Source organism: Chanodichthys erythropterus, chromosome 1, assembly GCF_024489055.1.
Source record: "Chanodichthys erythropterus isolate Z2021 chromosome 1, ASM2448905v1, whole genome shotgun sequence".
Lineage (NCBI taxonomy): Eukaryota > Metazoa > Chordata > Actinopteri > Cypriniformes > Xenocyprididae > Chanodichthys > Chanodichthys erythropterus.
In genome coordinates this window covers 6,648,258-6,668,328 of record NC_090221.1, presented here as the reverse complement: position 1 = coordinate 6,668,328, position 20,071 = coordinate 6,648,258, and the positions used below count along the sequence as shown (strand labels likewise).

The window sequence follows — 20,071 nt, the reverse complement described above, 5'->3', positions numbered from 1 at the left end:
TGCAATTAATCCACGAATCACATACGTTCTGAACCAGGCCGCAGCTGACCCGTACAGATCACAAATGGTCTACGATCCCTATACTTGACATCACACATCCTGCAATGTGACTATTGTGGATGCACACATTGCTAGTGTTGTTAAAAGTACCGGTACTTCAGTACTGAAATTTTGAAAATGTGACGATACCAGCATTTCTGACCGAGAATCCGGGTATATTTGGTACCCACTGATAGGGCTGTGACAGAATTTACTTGAATACGACATGAGTGAAGCACAAAGCTTTGTTTACAAAAGAAATAATAGGTTAGCAATTAAATGTGAAATCGCAGCCATGGAAATATTGGTTCATGCCGATTAAAGAGAGGTACGCGTGTCCATGTTTTGCGAAACGCGATCTGGTCACCCGATTATCAGAGAATTTCACAATATTCCATTAGTTATTCCACTGGAATCTGTTTTTTTCCCCATATCTTCACTCATAACGTTTCTTTCATTCGCATTTAGGCCTATTATATTCGCATTCTTTACTGTGGTAAAGTAGAAAAAAAAATGTAGGTCAGAAACCTTTTTGCTTGCCCGTCAATTTCTATTTAACACAGTTTGTGCTTGTTATTAGACTTTACAAGGCGCGTCAAGTTTATTTGTATACGTTAGCGTGTTTCACAAACGCTGTTGATATTTAGTTTCGTTTTCTCTGGCAGCGCTAAATCAAACATAGCCTGAATGTCTGAAGATAAAACTCGCTCTTCAGACCTTTTACAACAAGTGTCAGTTGCTTGTAACATCAGGAGAAAGCGAAGATATTATTAAAGAGAAATTGTCTCTTTCCTGCTTGTGTCCCACATCCCTCTCAAACCGCAGAGCGGTAGACTATATCAAAGAATAACTGGACTTTGGCTGTATGTTGCATCTTTGTTTGGAAATAAAAAAATGATAAAATAACTTAACTTTCTTATTATTTAGGTTACTATTATTTACCGATATTTATTTCATAGTTTTACAGGCTGTGTGTTGTTTCTCTGACGGAATAGCTAAAATAAACACGCATGTCTGTTGAAAAAAAAACAAAAAACAGCATATGCTGGTAAGGTAATTTTTCTAGCTGGTATGCTGGTTTGAGTTGGTTTATGCTGGTCCAGGACCACCTTAGGACCAGCAGGACCAGTTTAGGACCAGGACCAGCTCAAACCAGCATACCAACTTCAAAACCTACTTTACCAACATATGCTGGTTTTTTCAACAGTACAAAATGGATGTTTGTGCATTTATTTATTTTTTTGTATATTTCAAAATTTATTTAATTGAGGTAGCCTATATATACACACACACAAACACATTCCATATCATATGTAATGTTTTTAAAATAGGCTATATAAAATAGTAAAATACTTCCAACAGATTTTGTTGTGGTACCGAAATTGGTACCGGGAACCGTAAAATTTTCATGGTATCAGTACAGACTACTGGAATTTTGGTACCGTGACAAAACTACACATTGCGATATCGATCCTGAAACGATATACAGTGCAGCCCAATTTTAAAGAGTAATAATGTTTAATAATATTACTGCTTTGACTTCTTATTGACCCCAAACATTATGTAATAATTAGCGTAAGCTTATTACCAGATCAATATCCATGGTGTCAAAGTCCATGCCTTCATTGAGATCCTCAATCCGGCCTTCTGATGACATCATCACATCTTCCACAATGGGTTCTTCATCATCCTCCATCAGGCCCGTTCCTCGACGACTGCAAGCATTTGCAAACCAATGACACCATGTTTTTTTTTTTTTTTTGTGAGTGTATTTAAATGGCATCCAACAGCTGGACTTGTATGTAAAGTTACTTTGAGAGGGATTTCCTTACATGGCATGCTGAAGGTTGCTCCTTAATTTGGCGTAGTTCATAGCTCTCTCTTGCTGCTGTCTTGCCACCTCCTCTTGCTGCTGTCTCTGTGCTAACATCCAGGTGACTTGTGTGCTGTAAAACAGTATCATCACTACATCCCTTCATTCCCAATCTAAGATGCGAAGCAGCACACATGCATGGCTGAAATTAGCTGTAATGAGAGTGTCATGACATCTACAGACATGAAAAACTCCTTATGCTTTAGTATCAGTGCTCTTACTTGTAGTCCATGGGTGTTTGGTGGTGCTGTGGCTGAGGGGTCTGAGGGTGTGTGTGTTGCTGCTGCTGATCAGGGGTCATGGTGTACACCCCCATGTAACTGTCCTCAGGACGCAGGCGTTTGGGTTCTCTCATGACGGTGGAGGTGAGGTGAGGTGATGGCATCATGACGGGCGTCTGCATGCTCTGCTCACGGCTCATCCACACCTCACTGCTGCTGCTGCTGCTCTCCTCTGCGCACAGACAGCAGGACAATCATAAAAGTTGTGATGAAACTAAAGTAGCGAAAGGTGTTTTCTTCTGCATTGTTACATAAATCAGTGTGTAATGGATTATTTAGGGCGGGGACTTGTTATTGTTCATTAGTTGTTGATTGGATGTTGAGATGTGTACTCCTCTCAAAAAAAGGAGGGAAATGAAAATGAGCTTGCAGGGATGGGTTAAAGTGGACTCAATTGTTGAAGAAGTCCTGCATACATCACCAGAAGTCTGACATTTTCATAGAGTTAGTTTTCAATCCATGCAGACCATAAATTGGACAGTCACCATAAATTAAAACTGACATTTACTTTCTTAAAAATGTCGATGGTGTTATAGTGCATGATCCGTCAATGCATGTTATTAAGTCTCTGTGGAATACTTCATTCTGATTGGCCATCCAGCGGTATGTTATCCCCCGATAACAACCGGTAAAAACTGATAACACAGGCACTTCCGGGTAACTGTCACTGAAGTCTGTGCTTGACGCTTGCTAGGAACTGTTTTTCCTTTTGGAAGTTTTGCGTTTAGTGAGCTAATAAAATATTAAAACTCAAATCAATATTTAGTTTACAATCATTTAAAGGGTTAGTTAACCTAAAAATGAAAATTCTGTCATTTATTATTCACCCTCATGCCGTTCCACACCTGTAAGACCATGTGAAATTCATGTGAGTACAGTGTTTCAATATTAATATTATAAAACGACGAGAATAATTTGAGCGCCAAAAAAAAAAAAAAAATAACGACTTATATAGTGATGGCCGATTTCAAAACACTGCTTCAGGAAGCATCGGATCATAAATGAATCAGTGTATCGAATCTGCTGATCGGAGTGCCAAAGTCACGTGATTTCAGCCGTTGGCAGTTTGACACGTGATCTGAATCATGATTCGACACAGAAGAATCATAATGCTCCGAAGCTTCCTGAAGCAGTGTTTTGAAATCGGCCATCACTAAACAAGTGATATACAGGCCTCACGGAGCCATCAGATTTCAACTAAAATATCTTAATTTGTGTTCTGAAGATTAACTAAGGTCTTACAGGTGTGGAATGACACGAGGGTGAGTAATTAATGACATTATTTTAATTTTTGGGTGAACTAACCCTTTAATTATGTCATCTGGTATTACATACTCGGCTCTCTTGTTTCATACAAACGCAACTGCTGCCATTTTGCGACGATTGTTTTGTACACTGTAATAAGATAAACGGGTATGTTTTTAAAAATCTCTTATCCCCATAATTATTTATGTGGTGAAATATCATGTAATAAATGGTATGACTGTACCCTATCCCTTACTTGCCACTAGCTTGCAATTGCTTTCTCTGCGGAAGCGCTGCATTTAAAGAGCTAATAAAATATTTTGACTCAAGATCAATATTTTATGTCTAATTATTTACTTATGTGGCAAGTGGCTGTGTTATAAGCGGGGTAATGTACATCCAGCGGGTTGTTATCGCGGAATAAACACATTCAGGCTGATGCAAGACCTGTTGTTGTTTATTCTGCGATAACCGGCTGGATGTACATTATCCCTTACACATTAAATAATATTATTTGTCTGAATTCCTGAATTCACACAGTTTTACCTTCTGGTAATTTCCTCTTGCCGGTGGCAGGCTTAGCTTTTTTACTCCTGACAGAGGAGCCTCTGCTACTGATGCCACTGACCACAGACATCGTGTCATCATCACCCCCCGCCTGCAGTGAGTTTCTGTAAGAGATGAGCGGCAGCCAGCAGTCTTCTCTCTGCAGGGCCATCTGAAATGTCATGAAGCGCTCCAAATACATGTGGCTTTGGGAAAAAGAAAAAGAGGACCAACATTAGATTCAACAGCTAATGAATGCTCCACCAAGTCCCATTACGCAGCTTCTCATATGCTGAGGTCAATAAACGGTTCCTTACACAGTCCGCTTGTCCTGACGCATGAGTTTGGATGAGAACTCGCTGAGAATGTCGAGAAAAGCCAGGTTGAGGGGAGGATGTCCCTCACCCTGAGGATTGGGCTCTTTGAAGGCAAACTCAATGCCGTCCCTTTAGACAAAAAGGCAACATGGGGTGTAAACATGTGATGTAACTCCTCACAAAGTTTTTTTTTTTCACCCAAGAGAAACAGAATGGAATCTTACTTGTGTAACATGGCGATCGCCTCTCTAGTCTTGAGCTGATCTAGACCAAAAGTCAATGAGAAGCGCCGAGCGAGCTCTTTAATGCCGCAGAAAGATGAGGATGAACGGTCAAAGCTGGGTCCCAGATCTGACAGCATCTCGTTGAAGAGCTGCACAAAGCAGAAGGAAAAAATGTGAACAACCGGCAAAACAAAACCCGGTTTGATGGAAGATACAAAACATTTCCACTGACCTGCTGTAAACTCAGAATGAGAGTCTTTGCACATTGGATTTTGTCAATCTGTCTTGTCTTGCTCATAGTTTCCTTGATGATATCACCATAGTCATTGTAATACTAGACAGGAAACAGAAAAAACTGTGTTTTAGTGAACATTAAAGGAAATTATTGAACTAAAAATGCATATTTAACAATGAAAAAAACTCACCCTCATGTATTGCTTAAAAATATCTGCACCAGTGTTCATCTCAACTACATTGTAGATAATGAGTTTGCAGTATGCAGCCAACAGATTCCGCCTCTTGTGCAAAGCTTCAATTTTTCCAGCTTCATCATCCTGCTGTCCATCTGATAGAAAATAAAGACAGACTTTAAATGATGCTCATAAATGTGACTATGAGCAGCTTGAACAACAAGGAAAACTGCTGCCCTCTAGTGGTCACTTTGAAACCTGACTCCAGTTGATTTTTCCAAACAACTCTCCTTTTAAACTAGTCAGTCTACTTCAGCTAAAGCTCAGTGCACAGCAGGATTAAGTGTTGCTAGAGTCTCTAATCTCTAAATCAATTAAACGCTCCTAAAGCCAATTTCCTTTGTGTTGTCTTAGTGTTAGAATTCAACATTAAACAGCCAGGGGCGCTAAATCCATTCAGCAAAGCCTGTTAAAGTCGTTACGCTATTAGCAGTGATGGACCTGTGCTGTTGCTGTCTTCATCCTGGTCAATGAAGACGTGGTCCAGGATGAAATTGAGAAGCTCGGACTGCAGGGACGCCTCAGATGTGTATACTAGGGGCTCAAGAGCTTCCCTCCCCCCTGAGATGATCTGATGGCTAAAGATCAGCAGCAGGTCACAGAGGATGGTGAAGGCCTGAGGGAGAACATACAGTCAAGGTACAATCTGGTTGTGGCATGAGGGATAATGACTTCTTGTGACCTTTGATATGGACCTGCTCTTTGACGGCAGTGTTGACGCTGGTTAGGTAACGCTGGCACATTAGACAAAACGCCCTCATCTGCTTCCTCAGAGTCAACATGTCCTCCTACAGAGACCAAATGTATTGTTGACATCCAACAAACAACAGTAAACAAGCGAGAAGTATGAATGCATACAAATCATATGAATGGGAGCTACCTTTTTAGAAGTACCCTCAGAGACCTTGGCTAAGCTCCAGAGAATGACGTAATGTGTGCACTGCAGTGCGTGAATGACAATCTGAGAAGTCCAGAGACAGTAACGTTACCAAACAATCATGAAGCAAAAGCAAAGTTTCAACTGAATTCAAGGTGTTATTTCTATGGGGATGCATTTATTTATTTAAAAAACAAATAAATAAGCAAAAAGAGGTAATTGTGAGATAAAGTTTTACATAAGAAATAACATCACACTTAATTATTAAGAATTCATTGATTCTACGTCTTTGTTCCAGGGGAACCCCTGACATAATTAAAATATTTAATGCACTTCATGTTAATAAATAAGAATGGAATATATTTTCTTTCTCTTTGTATTTTTATATCAATATGGTGCAAGATTATCCTTATTCAAATCAATGTGATAAACAATTTAGGTTAAAAGTAATCTAAAAAGTAATCAAAATGAGTAATCTAGATTACTAACTACAACTTTTGTCATGTAATTTGGAATCAGTAACTGACTACAATTTGTAAGTAATATAAAAGTTATAGTGGCAATTACAAAAAAAGTGTTAAGTCTAGCCCAGTCAGGCACTACTTTAACATACACCCGACATTAAAACGTACCTGCTCAGGCATGTCTCCATTTTCAATACCAGTGTTCAATAACTTGTAGTTGCTGGTGAAGAGGTCCCATTTCGAGAGATCATGAGCACTAAAACATACATAGGGATGAAAGGGGTTTAGAAAAGTAAATAAATGACAGCCTTTGCCCATAAAGTGATCATCTGTTAAAGACAAACACTATATGACGATACAGGAAAGCCTTACTTGTGGAAAGCTGTGATCCTCTTCAGTGTGGACAGAACTTGGTAAGCATCGTCTTCATCTGGGTCTTCACCCTGTGAAGGAAACAAGCTGCTAATGAGAAGACAACAACTTTCTGAGCTTCTGAGCTCAGAGGAAAATAGTTTGGACTGAGTACTAAGGATGTGTAAAATTATTTTTTCATAACTGACTAGTCAGACTAGTTCAATGCTCTGTCTTATGGAAGCCCAGAAGGCTATTTTACATCACATGCACGAAACCCTGATCAGATGCATTTCTTAGGGCTGCTCAGTGCTCACAAAAGATACAGTCTTGTGATAAAAAAAACATCTAGTTGTGAATGTTGTTATAAATTGAATTTGAAATATTTTAACATATTATACACATGCATTTACACGCAGTGTAAATATATCTGTGCTAAAAGTATTCTTAGCCTCCAACTCTACCACTGGTGAGTAAAATTGACCAATTATATTAGATTTTACTAACTATTACTCAGACATTTTGAGATGCAACACATACTACGGACCAGAGCATGACTGCTAAAAAATATTAACAATTATGGGGGGAAAAATCTTAATAAACTAGTGCACTTCACTAATGAACTTGTTACATTGGAAATGAAGGCCAGACCATCCCCAAAGAGGCCTCCAGAAAAACAGACAACACAAGCAGAGCACAAATACAATACTCTTTCCAAACTTTTGTTCCTATGCAAACACAGAAAAACATCTAAGTGCTCCTGAATCTCCACCCTGAGCCGCCCACTGTCCTCACCTCCTGCAGGAAGTCCTCCAGAAGCTTATTGAACTTGTCCACTTGCTCATCTAAGAGCTGGCTACGGGCAATATCCACCCGGTTAAAGATGGTGAACTCCTCGTTGCACAGGGAGTGGTAGGTTTTGGAGCAAGCCTCAAGCACATCTGTGTCTGTGTGCTTCTCCACAATCTCTCTGATTTGTCTTAACAATGAATCCAGGTGCTGCGAGGGGAAATAACGTCTTTCATTCCATGCTACACAATCAGTTTATTGTCAACAATCATTGTGCATTTATTCTGTTTAGACAACATGTGGTTCAGACCTTTTCCAAACGCCCTGTGGTGTAGATCTCCAAATCAAAAAACTGGGGCAGCTGCAGCAGATTTGTCACTTTCTCTGCATCTACAGAGTACTGTATGAAAGAAAATGTATATATCAGTTTCAGCGCTCTTTAAATAACATTTCACTTTGACTTTTAATGGACTTTAACCTTTGCAAGTAAAGCTGGCAGTGCTATAGCGAAGAGCTCCGTCATTCTCGTCCGGTCATCAAGCTGAGTCTTCTTCTCCTTCGCTGTCAGAACCTGAAAGCAGATCAAGTGAGAATTGAGAACAGCGTGTAACAGGTAACGTGTGAAAGCATGGATCGGTCATCAAGGGCTGGTCGATGCGTGTGGCATCAGGTCTTACCCTCTTGCCCGTGCCTCTGCCCACAGGAGGATGGCACTCGGCAGCCTGACGGATGGTGCACAGCATGATCTCTATAAGAGCCGTCTCCTGTCTGTCCGTCAGAGCTGGAAAACACACAAAAGGTAATTATTCTCTTACTCCCTTTGGAGCAAGTAAATTTCAGGTGGTGTGTCACCGAGTCAGACCTTCCTCTCCAGGCAGTGGCTCATCCAGCAGCAGGCTGATCATGCAATCCCAGTCCTTCAGGATCTCTGCTGCACAGTCCCACATACTGTCCACTAGGTAGGCTGCATGCTCGTGAAGCTGAGGATAAAAAACATTAGACTCATAAAATAGACTATCATGCTTCATTACTGAATTGTATTTCACTTAAGCGGTCTAGAATGGAAGAAAACAAACTCAACATGTATAGATGGGACGTGTTTGAGAAACTAGTTTTTGCAATTCTGTTTGGTGACTTTATTCGCACAGAATTTGCACCTTTTAACATGCATACTGAACTGTCTTGATTTAATGTCACATCATTTGCTATCATGTTGTTGATGTTACCTCACCTCACTCTCCAGGAAGAAAAAGACAGCGGTTTTGATGAGGTTGGCGTTCACGCTCTGTCTGCCTCGTCTCTTGGGCATGCTGTCATCTTCAGGGTCTCGATGACTGAACAGTCTGCAAACAAAGATGAAAATGTAAAACTGCTTAATTACCACGTCTATTCATTTATCTCTCTAGATATAGTTTTGTTTCAGCAGGTCAAAGACTGGGTTTATAGAAGCTTCGTGTAGATAAGAACCATGAGTAAAACTCACTTTTTAAAGAGGAACTCTCCTGCTGCCACAGCGACGGGGCGGTGGGCTGAATACACTAGGTGGTACACACTCTCACAGTCTTCTGCAGTCAGAACCTCATCACTGCTACTGCAATACCAAACAACAATAGCATATGAACATCCTGTCATACTGATTCTCACAGATAGTTCTGCCTATAGTATTTCAGGAGATCAGTCAAGTGTTGATTCAATAACTCAGATTCAGTGAGTTTATTCAGTGAATAATTTGACTGAATCGAGCCGATAACTCACGGGTTCATGAGTATTTTGAGCAATTCATTAAAAGAACTAGGTCATAAGTGTCATTTGTTTGTTAATTATACTACACCACCAATCAAAAAGTCTGGGGTTGGAAAGATTTTATTAAAAAAAAAAAAAAAAAAAAACGTTTTTGAAAGAAGTCTCATATGCTAACCAAGGCTGCATTTATTTGATTAAAAAAAAGTAATACTGTGAATTATTGTTACAATTTAAAATAACTTTTCTAATTTGATATATTTTAATAAATTAATTTGTAAATTTTAAAACGTAATTTATTCCTATGATGGCAAAGCTGAATTTTCAGCATCATTACTCCAGTCTTTAGTGCCACATGATCCTTCAGAAATCATACTAATTTGCTAATTTACTGCTCAAGAAACATTTCCTTTTTAATTAGTGTTGAAAACAGTTGTGCTAACATTTTTTTCAGGACTCATTGATGAACAAAAAGTTCAAAAGAACAGCACTTCTTTAAAATACAAATCTTTTGTAACATTATAAATGTCTTTACTGTGACTTTGTCATTCCTTTCAAAAAACAAAGATGTATTGACAATATTTTGTAACACTAAACCACAAACCCTAATAGAAATCAACTCATAACAAAAGAAACTGTGCTATAGTAGAAAGTATAACCAGGGTTTTACACGTACTGTAACACCAGCGTGAGCAGTTTTATTGCTTGCACTGCAACGTCATACTCCTTGTCCAGCGTCATAGATACAATGCGGTCCTGATGGAGACAGACAGAAAACCCCGTCATACTGACTTCAAACACTCAACAGTGAAAAAGCACATCATTTTATTTTAAAATATTGAAAAGATACATAAAAATCATTTAATTAAACTCTTAATTTCACAGGGGAGTATTTTTGATGACTCATTTCTGTGCTTGCTCTATTTTGGATGGACTTGGATGAAGCTTCCCCAGATGGTTGTCTCACCTTGAAGCGGCTGGTGAAGAGCTCCAGTTTGGCGTTGAGCTCGCGGTTATAGTACAGCCCCTGCAGAGCTGTGAGACACTTCAGACGCACCTCACCTTGCTGAGAGAGAGAGAGAGAGAGAGAGAGAGAGAGGGGAAGAGAGTAACAATTTTGTTCAAATTCCAGATATGTGTCGTGACTAACTCCATCTGACACTATATTTAGGGATTAAAGAATAAAAAAAGAAAAATGGTTGAATTCTCACCTTGTCGTGCATGGTCCAGCCCACATACTTAAGATAGCTGTCATTAAGAAATGCATCACTGTACATTTTCATCCACACGCCGATCTCCTCTATGCAGATTGCCCGGATCTCTGCTATTGCATCACTGAGGAGGAATAACATAAGCACTTAAGCCCACAGACACCCACGGGAACACAGAGTATTATTGAGTAATCACTAGAGTGGTAATTGATGATGACAGTATGTGCTGGTAGAAAATCAACGCTTATGAGTGTGCATACCGATATCGGTGAACAAAGACACCCTTGAAAATGGCATTCATCATGTTTTCAATTTCATCTTGATTTTCTTGTAACTGTAAAGAAAAAAAAAAGTGAATTATTCAATCAGTCAGGGCATGACAGTAACATGCATTACTAGTCAAATGTGTGTGTATGTATGTATGTATGTATGTATGTATGTATGTATGTATGTGTGTGTGTGTGTGTGTGTGTGTGTGTGTGTGTGTGTGTGTGTGTGTGTGTATGTGTATATATTATATATATATATATATATATATATATATATAAATAAATAATGGCGTGCGGTTGCTTCAAACAATCATTCAATGTAAATTGTGATCATCGTTATTAATAAACTGCAATTACATGGGAATAATCAACAATTATGTTTTGTCATAATCGTGCCATATATATATGAGCTTCTATTAAAATCACTGCGCTTTCTCTTGACTCCCTCTTGCTTTTCTTTTTTTTTTTTATCTGATTTGGATTAACTTCACATCTCTCTCTCTTTTCAGGGTTATGGGCTCCGCAATATGTGATTCATTAAGTATTTCCCATGCTTATTATATATGCCCATGGCCTCAATATGGAATTAAATTATTTATAAATAAGACAAAACAACTAAAAGTGAACTTCATATTTTAATTCAAAATTTAAGAACCAGCAGTCTTGAAAAACCTGGATATATGAGGTAGACCACTTTTAAAAGTGTCATTTCTAGACATTTTTATAAAGTTTTTTTTTCTAGTCATGCCATTCTCTGAAAGATATTGGGCAGAAAAAAAAGCCCTTATCCAGTCATTAGTTAAAAAAAAAAGTAAATTAAAAATGAAAAAAAGTTTAGGAAAAAAAGCAGTCAAAAAGGCTGAGAACCACTGCTATCTGTTACTACAGAAATCAATTTTGATTCATACAAAAAATTACAAGCTATGAGGTGATTGACATATGCTTGCGCTTTAATGACTTCACCTTTAAGTGTTCTTCTGAACATATCTAAATCAAGAGCATGCCACAGATGCTGTCAACAGAGCTTAACCCAGAATATCCCTCTAAACTACAACTCATGTTATGAGTGTCCACGTGGTTTAACTCAATACTATCAAGACATCAATAAAACCTCAAACTCACAAACGCAGATGGCATAACAGCAGGGTGTGTTATTACATAACCCTGTTCATTTACAGCACCAGTTAAATACAGTTTTCATACTCATGACCATTCAGGCGAGTTCTAACCCCACGGGTGCTGACAGAGCGAGAGCACTGTGGGTAACCTGACAACCCACAATAACACAGAGTTCTCATTAGAATCAGATCCTTTTTAAATTACTTTATCCGTGTTTACGCAGCTTTAAAGTGGAGGGAAAGAGTACAGATGAAATGTGCTCAATGTTTGGTTGGTCGTGTGTTTTTGTGGCTGTTGGCCAACAGAGGCGTAGGTGTTGGGAAGGAAAGCAGCAAACACTGCAGTGACCTGGCAGCCTCACGCAAAGGGAAGTGAGTCTCCACAGGGAAGAGTGAAGAAATCTCTGTGCCTCTGAAAGCCTCATTTATTCACTCTGCCCCTTTCACTTTCAGCTTTTCTGGTTGCTCTAAGATGATGACAACATGCCCAATTTATTTAGAAGCGTGCAAAATCTCCATCCTGGGTCCAGAGGACACTCACCTCCTTGCGTTTCTGAAGCAGAAGCTCTAGTCTGTCATTGGCCCTCTTGCCGATCATCTTGTTCCTTTCTGCTTCATATTGCCGCTGAGTGTTGTCCATGTTGATGCTGAGGTTCAGTGCTACATTCACGAGGGCTGTCATCAGCTTCATAGCTTTGGGAAAAACAACATAGCATCTTGATACTTATTTGGACCAATCAAAACAAAAAAAATTCTGATTTATAGAGTAGCAGAGATACTGACCTGCCAGTGTGCTGGTGTGTCTGAAGGCGCGGACTTGAGAGTCTGAGAGGCCGGTGAGCAGTGAGATGACCGTGTCCATCATGTATTCATCATAGATGATGCTGTACTGACATTGCCGCACTAACACGCCGATAAACTCACAGAAACTAGACTTGAACTTCTTCCACTGCGGCCCGGCCATTGTGAGCGGGTAATCGCCGCTGTCCTGCAAGAACATCAACTCTCACTGCTTAGTGTGGGCACAAAATAATTCATAAAAGTTCAGTATGTAGTGGGTGAGGAGAGTCATGTTTAGAGTTGGAGAGTAAAGATTACCTCATCAAACTCTTCTGTCATCTTCCTGATGATCTCAGAGTTTTGCATGTTGCGGAACATCTCACCAGTGACAACACCTGCAGAAATGTTTGGTATTTTTGAAAAAGTAATTACATTATGAAACAAAATTGATATGATCTTAAGTTTAAACTTAGCTCCGGTCAGGACTTAAAAGCCTGGTTTTACAGACTGGGCTTATATTAAGCCAGGATTAGGCCTTATTTCAATTAGGACATTTTAAATGTGCCTTAGATGAAATGTGTGTCTTGAGACAAAACAATGAAACTGACATAATTAAAAGATCAATTATAAAAGATCATCGCTAAAAGTAAAATTCATTATTCACTTTTTTTATATTTAGCAGAATGTCCATTCTTGTTTTCCATTTAATGAAACTTAAGGCTGTTCCCACCAAGAATGGCAACTATAAAAATAACCATAATGCTAATTATATTCACATTCACTCCAAGTGCATGCTGCAATTTTGTTGTCTGCTGCTTTAAATGATTCCAATAGGCTGTCAGTCTTTATTGTTCATCAAAAAATTGTTCTAATATAGTTGTGGTGTGGACTTCCTTATTCTCATAGTACTAGAATGATTATTAAAACTTAATAGTTGTAGTTATTGTTATAGATATTGTCCTTTATATAAACTGCCTATAACTGTCAATCAAAATTTCAGGTTTTTAATGACCAAGGTCTTAATGACCTCTTCTCAACACAAAACCACCATATGGTTCAAGATAGTTTGGAATATAACACTATTTTTGTGATGGTTTATGTCCACTTTGGAGTTTAAAGGGTTTGTTCACCCAAAAATGAAAATTGTGTCAATAATTTCTCACCCTCATGTGGTTCCACACCCGTAAGACCTTTGTTCCATCTTCACAACACAAATTAAGATATTTTTGATGAAATCTGAGAGGTATATAACTCCAGAGACAGCAATTTAATCGGCTCTTTCAATGTCCAGAAAGGTACTAAAGACATTGTTAAAACAGTCGAGGTGACTGCAGTGGTTCAACCTTAATTTTAGGAAGTGACGAGAATACTTTGTGCGCAAAAACCCAAATATCTTTATTCAACAATCTCTTCTCTTCCCTGTCATTATCCTTATGCAGGTGACGCAGTAAGCACAGTGAAGGCTTCCATGTTTATGTGAGAATGCTGGCTCAGTATTGGCCAAAGCTGTCTGTGTTCTGACGAAGAACCTTGGAGTGCTGGACATAAACAATGTATGACAATGACAAAGAAGAGAAGATAATGTTGAATAAAGACGTTATTTTTGTGCACAAAAAGTATTCTCGTCGCTTTATAACATTAAGGTTGAACCACTGTAGTCAAGTCGACTGTTTTAACAATGTCTTTAGTACCTTTCTGGACATATGCCTCTCGGATTTCATCAAAAATATCTTAATTTGTGTTCCGAAGCTGAACGAAGGTCTTACAGGTGTGGAATGACATGAGTGTGAATAATTAATGACAATTTTCATTTTTGGGTGAACTAAGCCTTTTATAACTCCTGTGCCCATTCACTTTCATTATATGGAAGAGAGCACAGTGAACATTCTTCTTTTTTCTGTTCCAAGAAAAAAGTAATAAAGGTCGGAATAAAATGAGGTTGAGTAAATGAAAACAGAATCTTCATTTTGGGTGAACTATCCCTGTAACTATCATGATTCTGTCTGTCACACAACATTTACCATCTCTGAGCTCAAACCAGATCACATGAGGAATGACATTCAAACCTTTGCAGCCAGAGCACTGGATGAAAAAATTGATCAAGTCTAGAAGTGCGACGTCTCTGTCATGTTTATAGGACTCGATCCAGTCATCAACGACCGACTGCAAAACAGGAGAGCAGAAATATTGCAAAGGTCAAAATCTGCTCGACTACACAGTGGTACATCTGTCTGCATATTCTCCTGCCAACACTCCAGAAGCCACAAACCCACATGAGGGAATTTAAGATGTGAATGCCAGAGCGTGACAGAGGGCAGTGTAAAATCCGGTAATATGCTCACTGACCTGCATGGCACTCTTCCCCAGCCTGACCACTTCAAAAAGCATGACATTTTCCATGCCGTTTTCCTGGTGGTGACCGTTCATGCGTCCAGCTCCTTTCCCCGCTCCTTTCCCCTTCTCTCCAGGGCCCTTCTTTCCTTTCTTCGCCTGAAGCAGAGTGACATTACAGGTCAACAGTAAAGAACTGGATCAAACTCTTCACAGTGGCTGGAGGTCTGGATGACGTCCACAACAAATACACTTCCTAAGTTGCAAATATCATGCGCAAATTGTTTGCGATGAATTTTACCCTTTTAAATGACCTGACCGATATATAACAAACAGCTGGTGCTTGTAAAGATGCTTAATTCAATTATTTAAGTTAAGGTAAAAAATAAAGCAATTTGTTTATTGGCCGAAACATGGTTAACTCATCATTCAGTTTAAGTCACAATCTTAAGTTAGGAAAAGTTCATGATCCCTGGCCAATTATTAGCTCCAGAACCATTTCAGTGTAAAAGGGGTAAAAGGCCATTTAAAGGAACCTTGTGAAATCTTGCAAAGACTCTCGATAATCAAAAATGTCAGAGTGCACATATACCTTGCCCTTCCCAGTGAAGACATTCCTCCCATCAGGATCATCGAAATCAGTGTCTGATGAGAATCGGGTGTCAGTGTCCCTATTCACACAAACAGATCAATGTCATCAGAGTGAGGGAGAATGTGTGAGCGCATGCATACATTACTCGTGTGTTTCTGTACTCACTGAGGGTAATGAAACTCTGTTTGTAATTCCGGTGCGGCTATCATTTCTTTAACATCTTCTGGTCCACTTCAACTTGTCAAGGGCTTTGTCTTTATACACACAGGGCAACAGCAGGTACTTTTGTCTCATAAACCTAAAACACACAAAATGGGAGAAAAACAATAGTAAGGCGTTTTGTCCTTATGTGTTGAGGTTAAAAACAAGCACACCTACATCTGTAATCTATGAATCCTTGCTCAATATTATAAAACTCAACAAATCGACTGTTTTTGAATTCATTTCTTTAATTGTTGGTCTATATTTATGCACGTCAGTGGACAATTTATCGTTTTTGTTTTTTTCGTTTTTTCAACCATATGAGTCACATTGCTACATTAATGCAAACTGAATGTCATAGTGTGTACGGTGTTGACAAACTCTTTTGCATGTAAAAATGGACATTCCCAAAAAACTCTCCTCCGGATTCACAAACATCAGATTTGATAGTTAAACGCATGTATGTTAATGAATTCCAATAATCTGTAAATAGGCCGTACTTGCACGCCCATTTATAATTAGCATAAACCCCGGCCATTTGTTACAACTACATTAATTATGTGTCCAGGAACACTGTTGAATTTTCTGGACTTCGTTCTCCTGTTTGTCTCCAGTATATTGTATAAATGCAAAAGAGACTAATTGGCCATATGCCAAACAAAATATAATTAGGGGTTGACCAAAGCGTTTTTTTGCCAGGTGAAAATGCCAGGCAGTCTTCTGAAAATGCCCAGCTGGGGGCGCTTGGGAGCGCTTTGGAGGAGCAGCGTTTTTTTCCCAGCTGAAATGCTTTGGTTGCTATGAAACAGAATATCTGTGGAAGTAATGTGTTACTAGTACCTGATTTCACAGATAGTTTGTTTTATCAGCAACGAAATTAACTTCTCCACTGTTATACAGTTATGTGCATATAAGTAGGATGTTACGTTTGGTCGATCAGCTATTTGTCCCACCCCTCATTCACTGTGATTGGATGACTGGTTAAAAAGTGAAGTAAAAAAGTGTGAGCTTTACCCACAGAGCATTGAGCATTGTTCAACTCTTCAGAGCTTGAGTTGAAGCCGCTTCTTCAAGCCCCTCTAATACAAACAGCATGTAAAGTACATTTAACCTAAATAGTTAAAGATTACCTAAATGGGCAAACAAACTCGTAGTATTATCAAAATGCAGTCATCAGTTTGCCTAAAAGAACACAAAACGTTCAGATATTATATGCAACATTTACACATGGTAGGGAGCAGGTGTAAAAAATTCATACCAACTAACAAATTACGACCACTTTCATGAATCTGACTATTTAACATCAGAGTGGCTTTACAAACAAAATGAGTTCTGCTTGTGTTTCCTGAATGAAGCTCATTGTGTTTTCATAATAGTGAATAATAATAGTGAATCCTTGCTGTCACTTCTAAGTATTCATGCTCATCTTTATCCAGAAACTATGTCATAATGGTTCAGTGCAACAGTACATGTGGACTACTAAAATTAAAATGGCTCCAAAAACACTTACAGTTTTAATGTCTACAACTTCAAACAGTCTGTCACTGCAGCTAGGCAGAATAAATGCAGTTATATTGTAGCCACAAGGGGGCAATATGGCACCATATGTGACTCCTGAGCTGATCACTCAGACAGACTCTTTCAGTCAGCATGAAGAAACCTTGAGTGAAAGCAGCAGGGCAGGCCACTGCTCCTCTTTAAAAAGAAATAGCACCATTTAAATAATAACAATAACAATAGTAATAGTAAAGCAGATATTTTACCTTTAATGATATATCTTTTTTCAATTTCACAACTTAAGTATAAAATCTTCATATTTTCATATCTTCTTTATGATTTTTAAAAGCACACTTTCACTAAAAACAAAGATATAGACCATATTTTCTACAAGAGGGATTCAGACCAGCACATGACACACAAAACCTTTTCTGACAATGATGTTACAGTGAAAAATGAAAAATCTGTCATCGTTTACTCTCCCATGTTGTTTCAACAAACCTGTATGACTCTTTATTCTGTGGAAAATAAAAGAAGACATTCTTCAAAATGTCTTTAAAGTGTTTTTATCCATACAATAGAAGTCAATGGACTCCAAAATTGGTTGGTTACCAACACTCTTCAAACGCCTTTTTTGTTCCACAACATAAAGTCGCACTGGTTTGTAACAACATTTGACATTGCTAAAACCAGTTATTCTTTACATAAAACAAACCCTTGACAAGCCCTTTAACTTCTACAGCAGAGGAGAGAGATATCAGAGCAATGTGACAATGTCACAGCTCTGTAATGAAACATGCTTGAAGTCAAAACCACCTGTTCACGTACACAACACCACACTGTAATAAGCAATTAATGACTACCATAATTATCCTTAAAAGTCTTCATGAAATGGTTGTTTCCTCCTGAAACAGGCTGTTGGGCCAGGACATACTGAATGGCACACTTGTAAATAACCAACCGACAGCCTTTAGTTTACATCACAGTCAAGAACAAGATTTGCTATTGCTAGTCAAACACAGACGGTATTAGAGAAAGAGTCATGAGATCATTTCAATTAACAAAATTCATCAGCGCACAATGAGCATTTCCTGTACACTCCTGTTCATCCATCACCGCTCAAACAATCAGTCACGCCCTAAACTCACACCTTGGGTTGAGATGTTTCAAAGCCACTGCACCTTATTAACTTCCATGGCAATCAACCCAACATACAACTTATATTTGCTTGTTAAGCTGGGGCAGGAGATGTCCTACACACAACTTTACACTGAAACTTAAAGAAAGCATAAAATGAACAGTCATTTTCCTTCATGGACAAAGCATGTAAAAAAAAGCGTACAAATTCTCTCACTACAGACTAGGTATGAATTATTGAATTAAGCATTTTTCCCAAAATTCAAGATGTGGGTTGTGTGCTTCAGGGTATGCTCGAGGGCCAGCTAATAGTGACAACAAGTTTTACCACTAACTGAAGGAAATACTAATATGAGTTCTATTAAATAGAGCGCAACAGTTCCCTTCCACTTTTTCAGCGGCACTGGTTCCGGAATTGGAATGTCAATTTACATTAATTCCCATAATCGATTGTTTTTTTAAATTAATAATTTAATAGTTAACCTTAACCTCTTAAATCCGAAGCAGGGGCACTACCAAGTTATCATGTTACTTACCACTTGCTTATCTAACACAAAATGTTTTAAAGCTTAGCTTTACAGTGAATATAGGGAATATGACCATCACTTAACAAGTGCTTTTAAAATTGCTGACATATTAGAAGTGCTCTATTTTCATAGCATGAAAAAATAACTGCTTTGCATGAAAATGTGATCTGTAAAATATAGTACATAACAGACGTGTGTCAAGTATGGATGAAAGGTCTCAACTAGCAGAATACAAAAAGCATAATTGTTCCAGTTAAAGAGCAAACTATACCAAGCATTTGTATGAAAAAGCACAGACGACGCATGTGTAAACAGTATACACAATGCTTTTGGCTTGTAACTTCACTAAACATTAGTAAACCACAGCAGATTGCATGTCTTTATTTAGGACAGGTGGTCTCTCGAATGAGCCCAAACAACTTACAACACTGCATAGTATTGTTGTCAAAAGTACTGACTTCGGTACCAAGTCGTTACTGAAATTTTAAAAACGCTTTGAGCACTGTTGAGTGAATTCCTGAATTCGTAAACACCTCTGATTAGCCTTTGTGTTCACACACTCAACATATATGTCTGTGATTGTCAAAAATGAAGGAAGTGTTTGAATTTGAAAGTGTTTTGAAAGTGGGAGTGTTTGAAAGCAGGCCTGCTTTCAAACGCTCCCATGTGTATCTGTGCAAGCGCTATGTGAAAAGCATCAAAGATGTCTATTTACAACATGTTACAATTGAGCGTTGATAATTGTAGCCTATCACAGACATATCTGATGAGCGTGTGAACACAATGGCCAATCAGATGTTTACGAATCCGCTCAACAGCCGAATCTGTACTTTTGATAACCCTACTGCAAAAATCACAAAGTGACATGCTGACATGACATGCAGCTTGGCTAAAACCGACTTCCGGGATCTGATCATGGCATTGCAATCATGATGCAGTGTTTTCCAACATCATTTGAAAGTTCAACCAATGGAAACTGTATCTCATGTATGGTGGGTAGGGACAATGTGCAGAGACCAATCGGACACTGTTTACAGCTAGAGCATGCTTGGTTTCGTTTGAGTGCTCAGATTGACAGGTCTTGATTTACTGTGCGTCATAGGAGCGCACAGCTGAAACAGTGCTAGAAGATCATCACTCATTAACCAGGATCTTATTACTTGTGCAAAACACCACAATAAAAGTACATGGA

At 38.6% G+C, this 20,071-nt stretch overlaps 1 protein-coding gene across 4 annotated transcripts in view; it reads right to left on the bottom strand.

Annotated features, from left to right (window-relative positions):
• stag2b (STAG2 cohesin complex component b) overlaps positions 1–20,071 on the bottom strand; it is a 28,137-nt gene that overhangs the window by 3,874 nt on the left and 4,192 nt on the right. For 3 of the 4 annotated variants that reach the window (XM_067385828.1, XM_067385853.1, XM_067385836.1), the window contains exons 2-32: positions 15,683–15,815; positions 15,518–15,596; positions 14,941–15,084; positions 14,661–14,757; positions 12,913–12,989; positions 12,598–12,802; positions 12,356–12,507; positions 10,688–10,761; positions 10,428–10,551; positions 10,184–10,282; positions 9,893–9,972; positions 8,960–9,067; positions 8,708–8,819; positions 8,339–8,456; positions 8,154–8,257; positions 7,955–8,047; positions 7,787–7,876; positions 7,483–7,686; positions 6,709–6,779; positions 6,505–6,592; positions 5,876–5,956; positions 5,691–5,783; positions 5,437–5,611; positions 4,951–5,090; positions 4,758–4,859; positions 4,526–4,674; positions 4,302–4,430; positions 3,985–4,190; positions 2,134–2,365; positions 1,872–1,985; positions 1,628–1,754 (exon numbers count right to left, since the gene is read on the bottom strand). In XM_067385828.1, coding sequence (XP_067241929.1) covers positions 1,628–1,754; positions 1,872–1,985; positions 2,134–2,365; positions 3,985–4,190; positions 4,302–4,430; positions 4,526–4,674; positions 4,758–4,859; positions 4,951–5,090; positions 5,437–5,611; positions 5,691–5,783; positions 5,876–5,956; positions 6,505–6,592; positions 6,709–6,779; positions 7,483–7,686; positions 7,787–7,876; positions 7,955–8,047; positions 8,154–8,257; positions 8,339–8,456; positions 8,708–8,819; positions 8,960–9,067; positions 9,893–9,972; positions 10,184–10,282; positions 10,428–10,551; positions 10,688–10,761; positions 12,356–12,507; positions 12,598–12,802; positions 12,913–12,989; positions 14,661–14,757; positions 14,941–15,084; positions 15,518–15,596; positions 15,683–15,726 — 3,711 coding nt within the window. In that variant the 5' untranslated portion in view covers positions 15,727–15,815. Of the gene's footprint in view, positions 1–1,627; positions 1,755–1,871; positions 1,986–2,133; positions 2,366–3,984; positions 4,191–4,301; positions 4,431–4,525; positions 4,675–4,757; positions 4,860–4,950; positions 5,091–5,436; positions 5,612–5,690; positions 5,784–5,875; positions 5,957–6,504; positions 6,593–6,708; positions 6,780–7,482; positions 7,687–7,786; positions 7,877–7,954; positions 8,048–8,153; positions 8,258–8,338; positions 8,457–8,707; positions 8,820–8,959; positions 9,068–9,892; positions 9,973–10,183; positions 10,283–10,427; positions 10,552–10,687; positions 10,762–12,355; positions 12,508–12,597; positions 12,803–12,912; positions 12,990–14,660; positions 14,758–14,940; positions 15,085–15,517; positions 15,597–15,682; positions 15,816–16,848; positions 17,015–20,071 lie in introns of those variants that run through there. The other variant, XM_067385844.1, reaches the window with a different exon arrangement.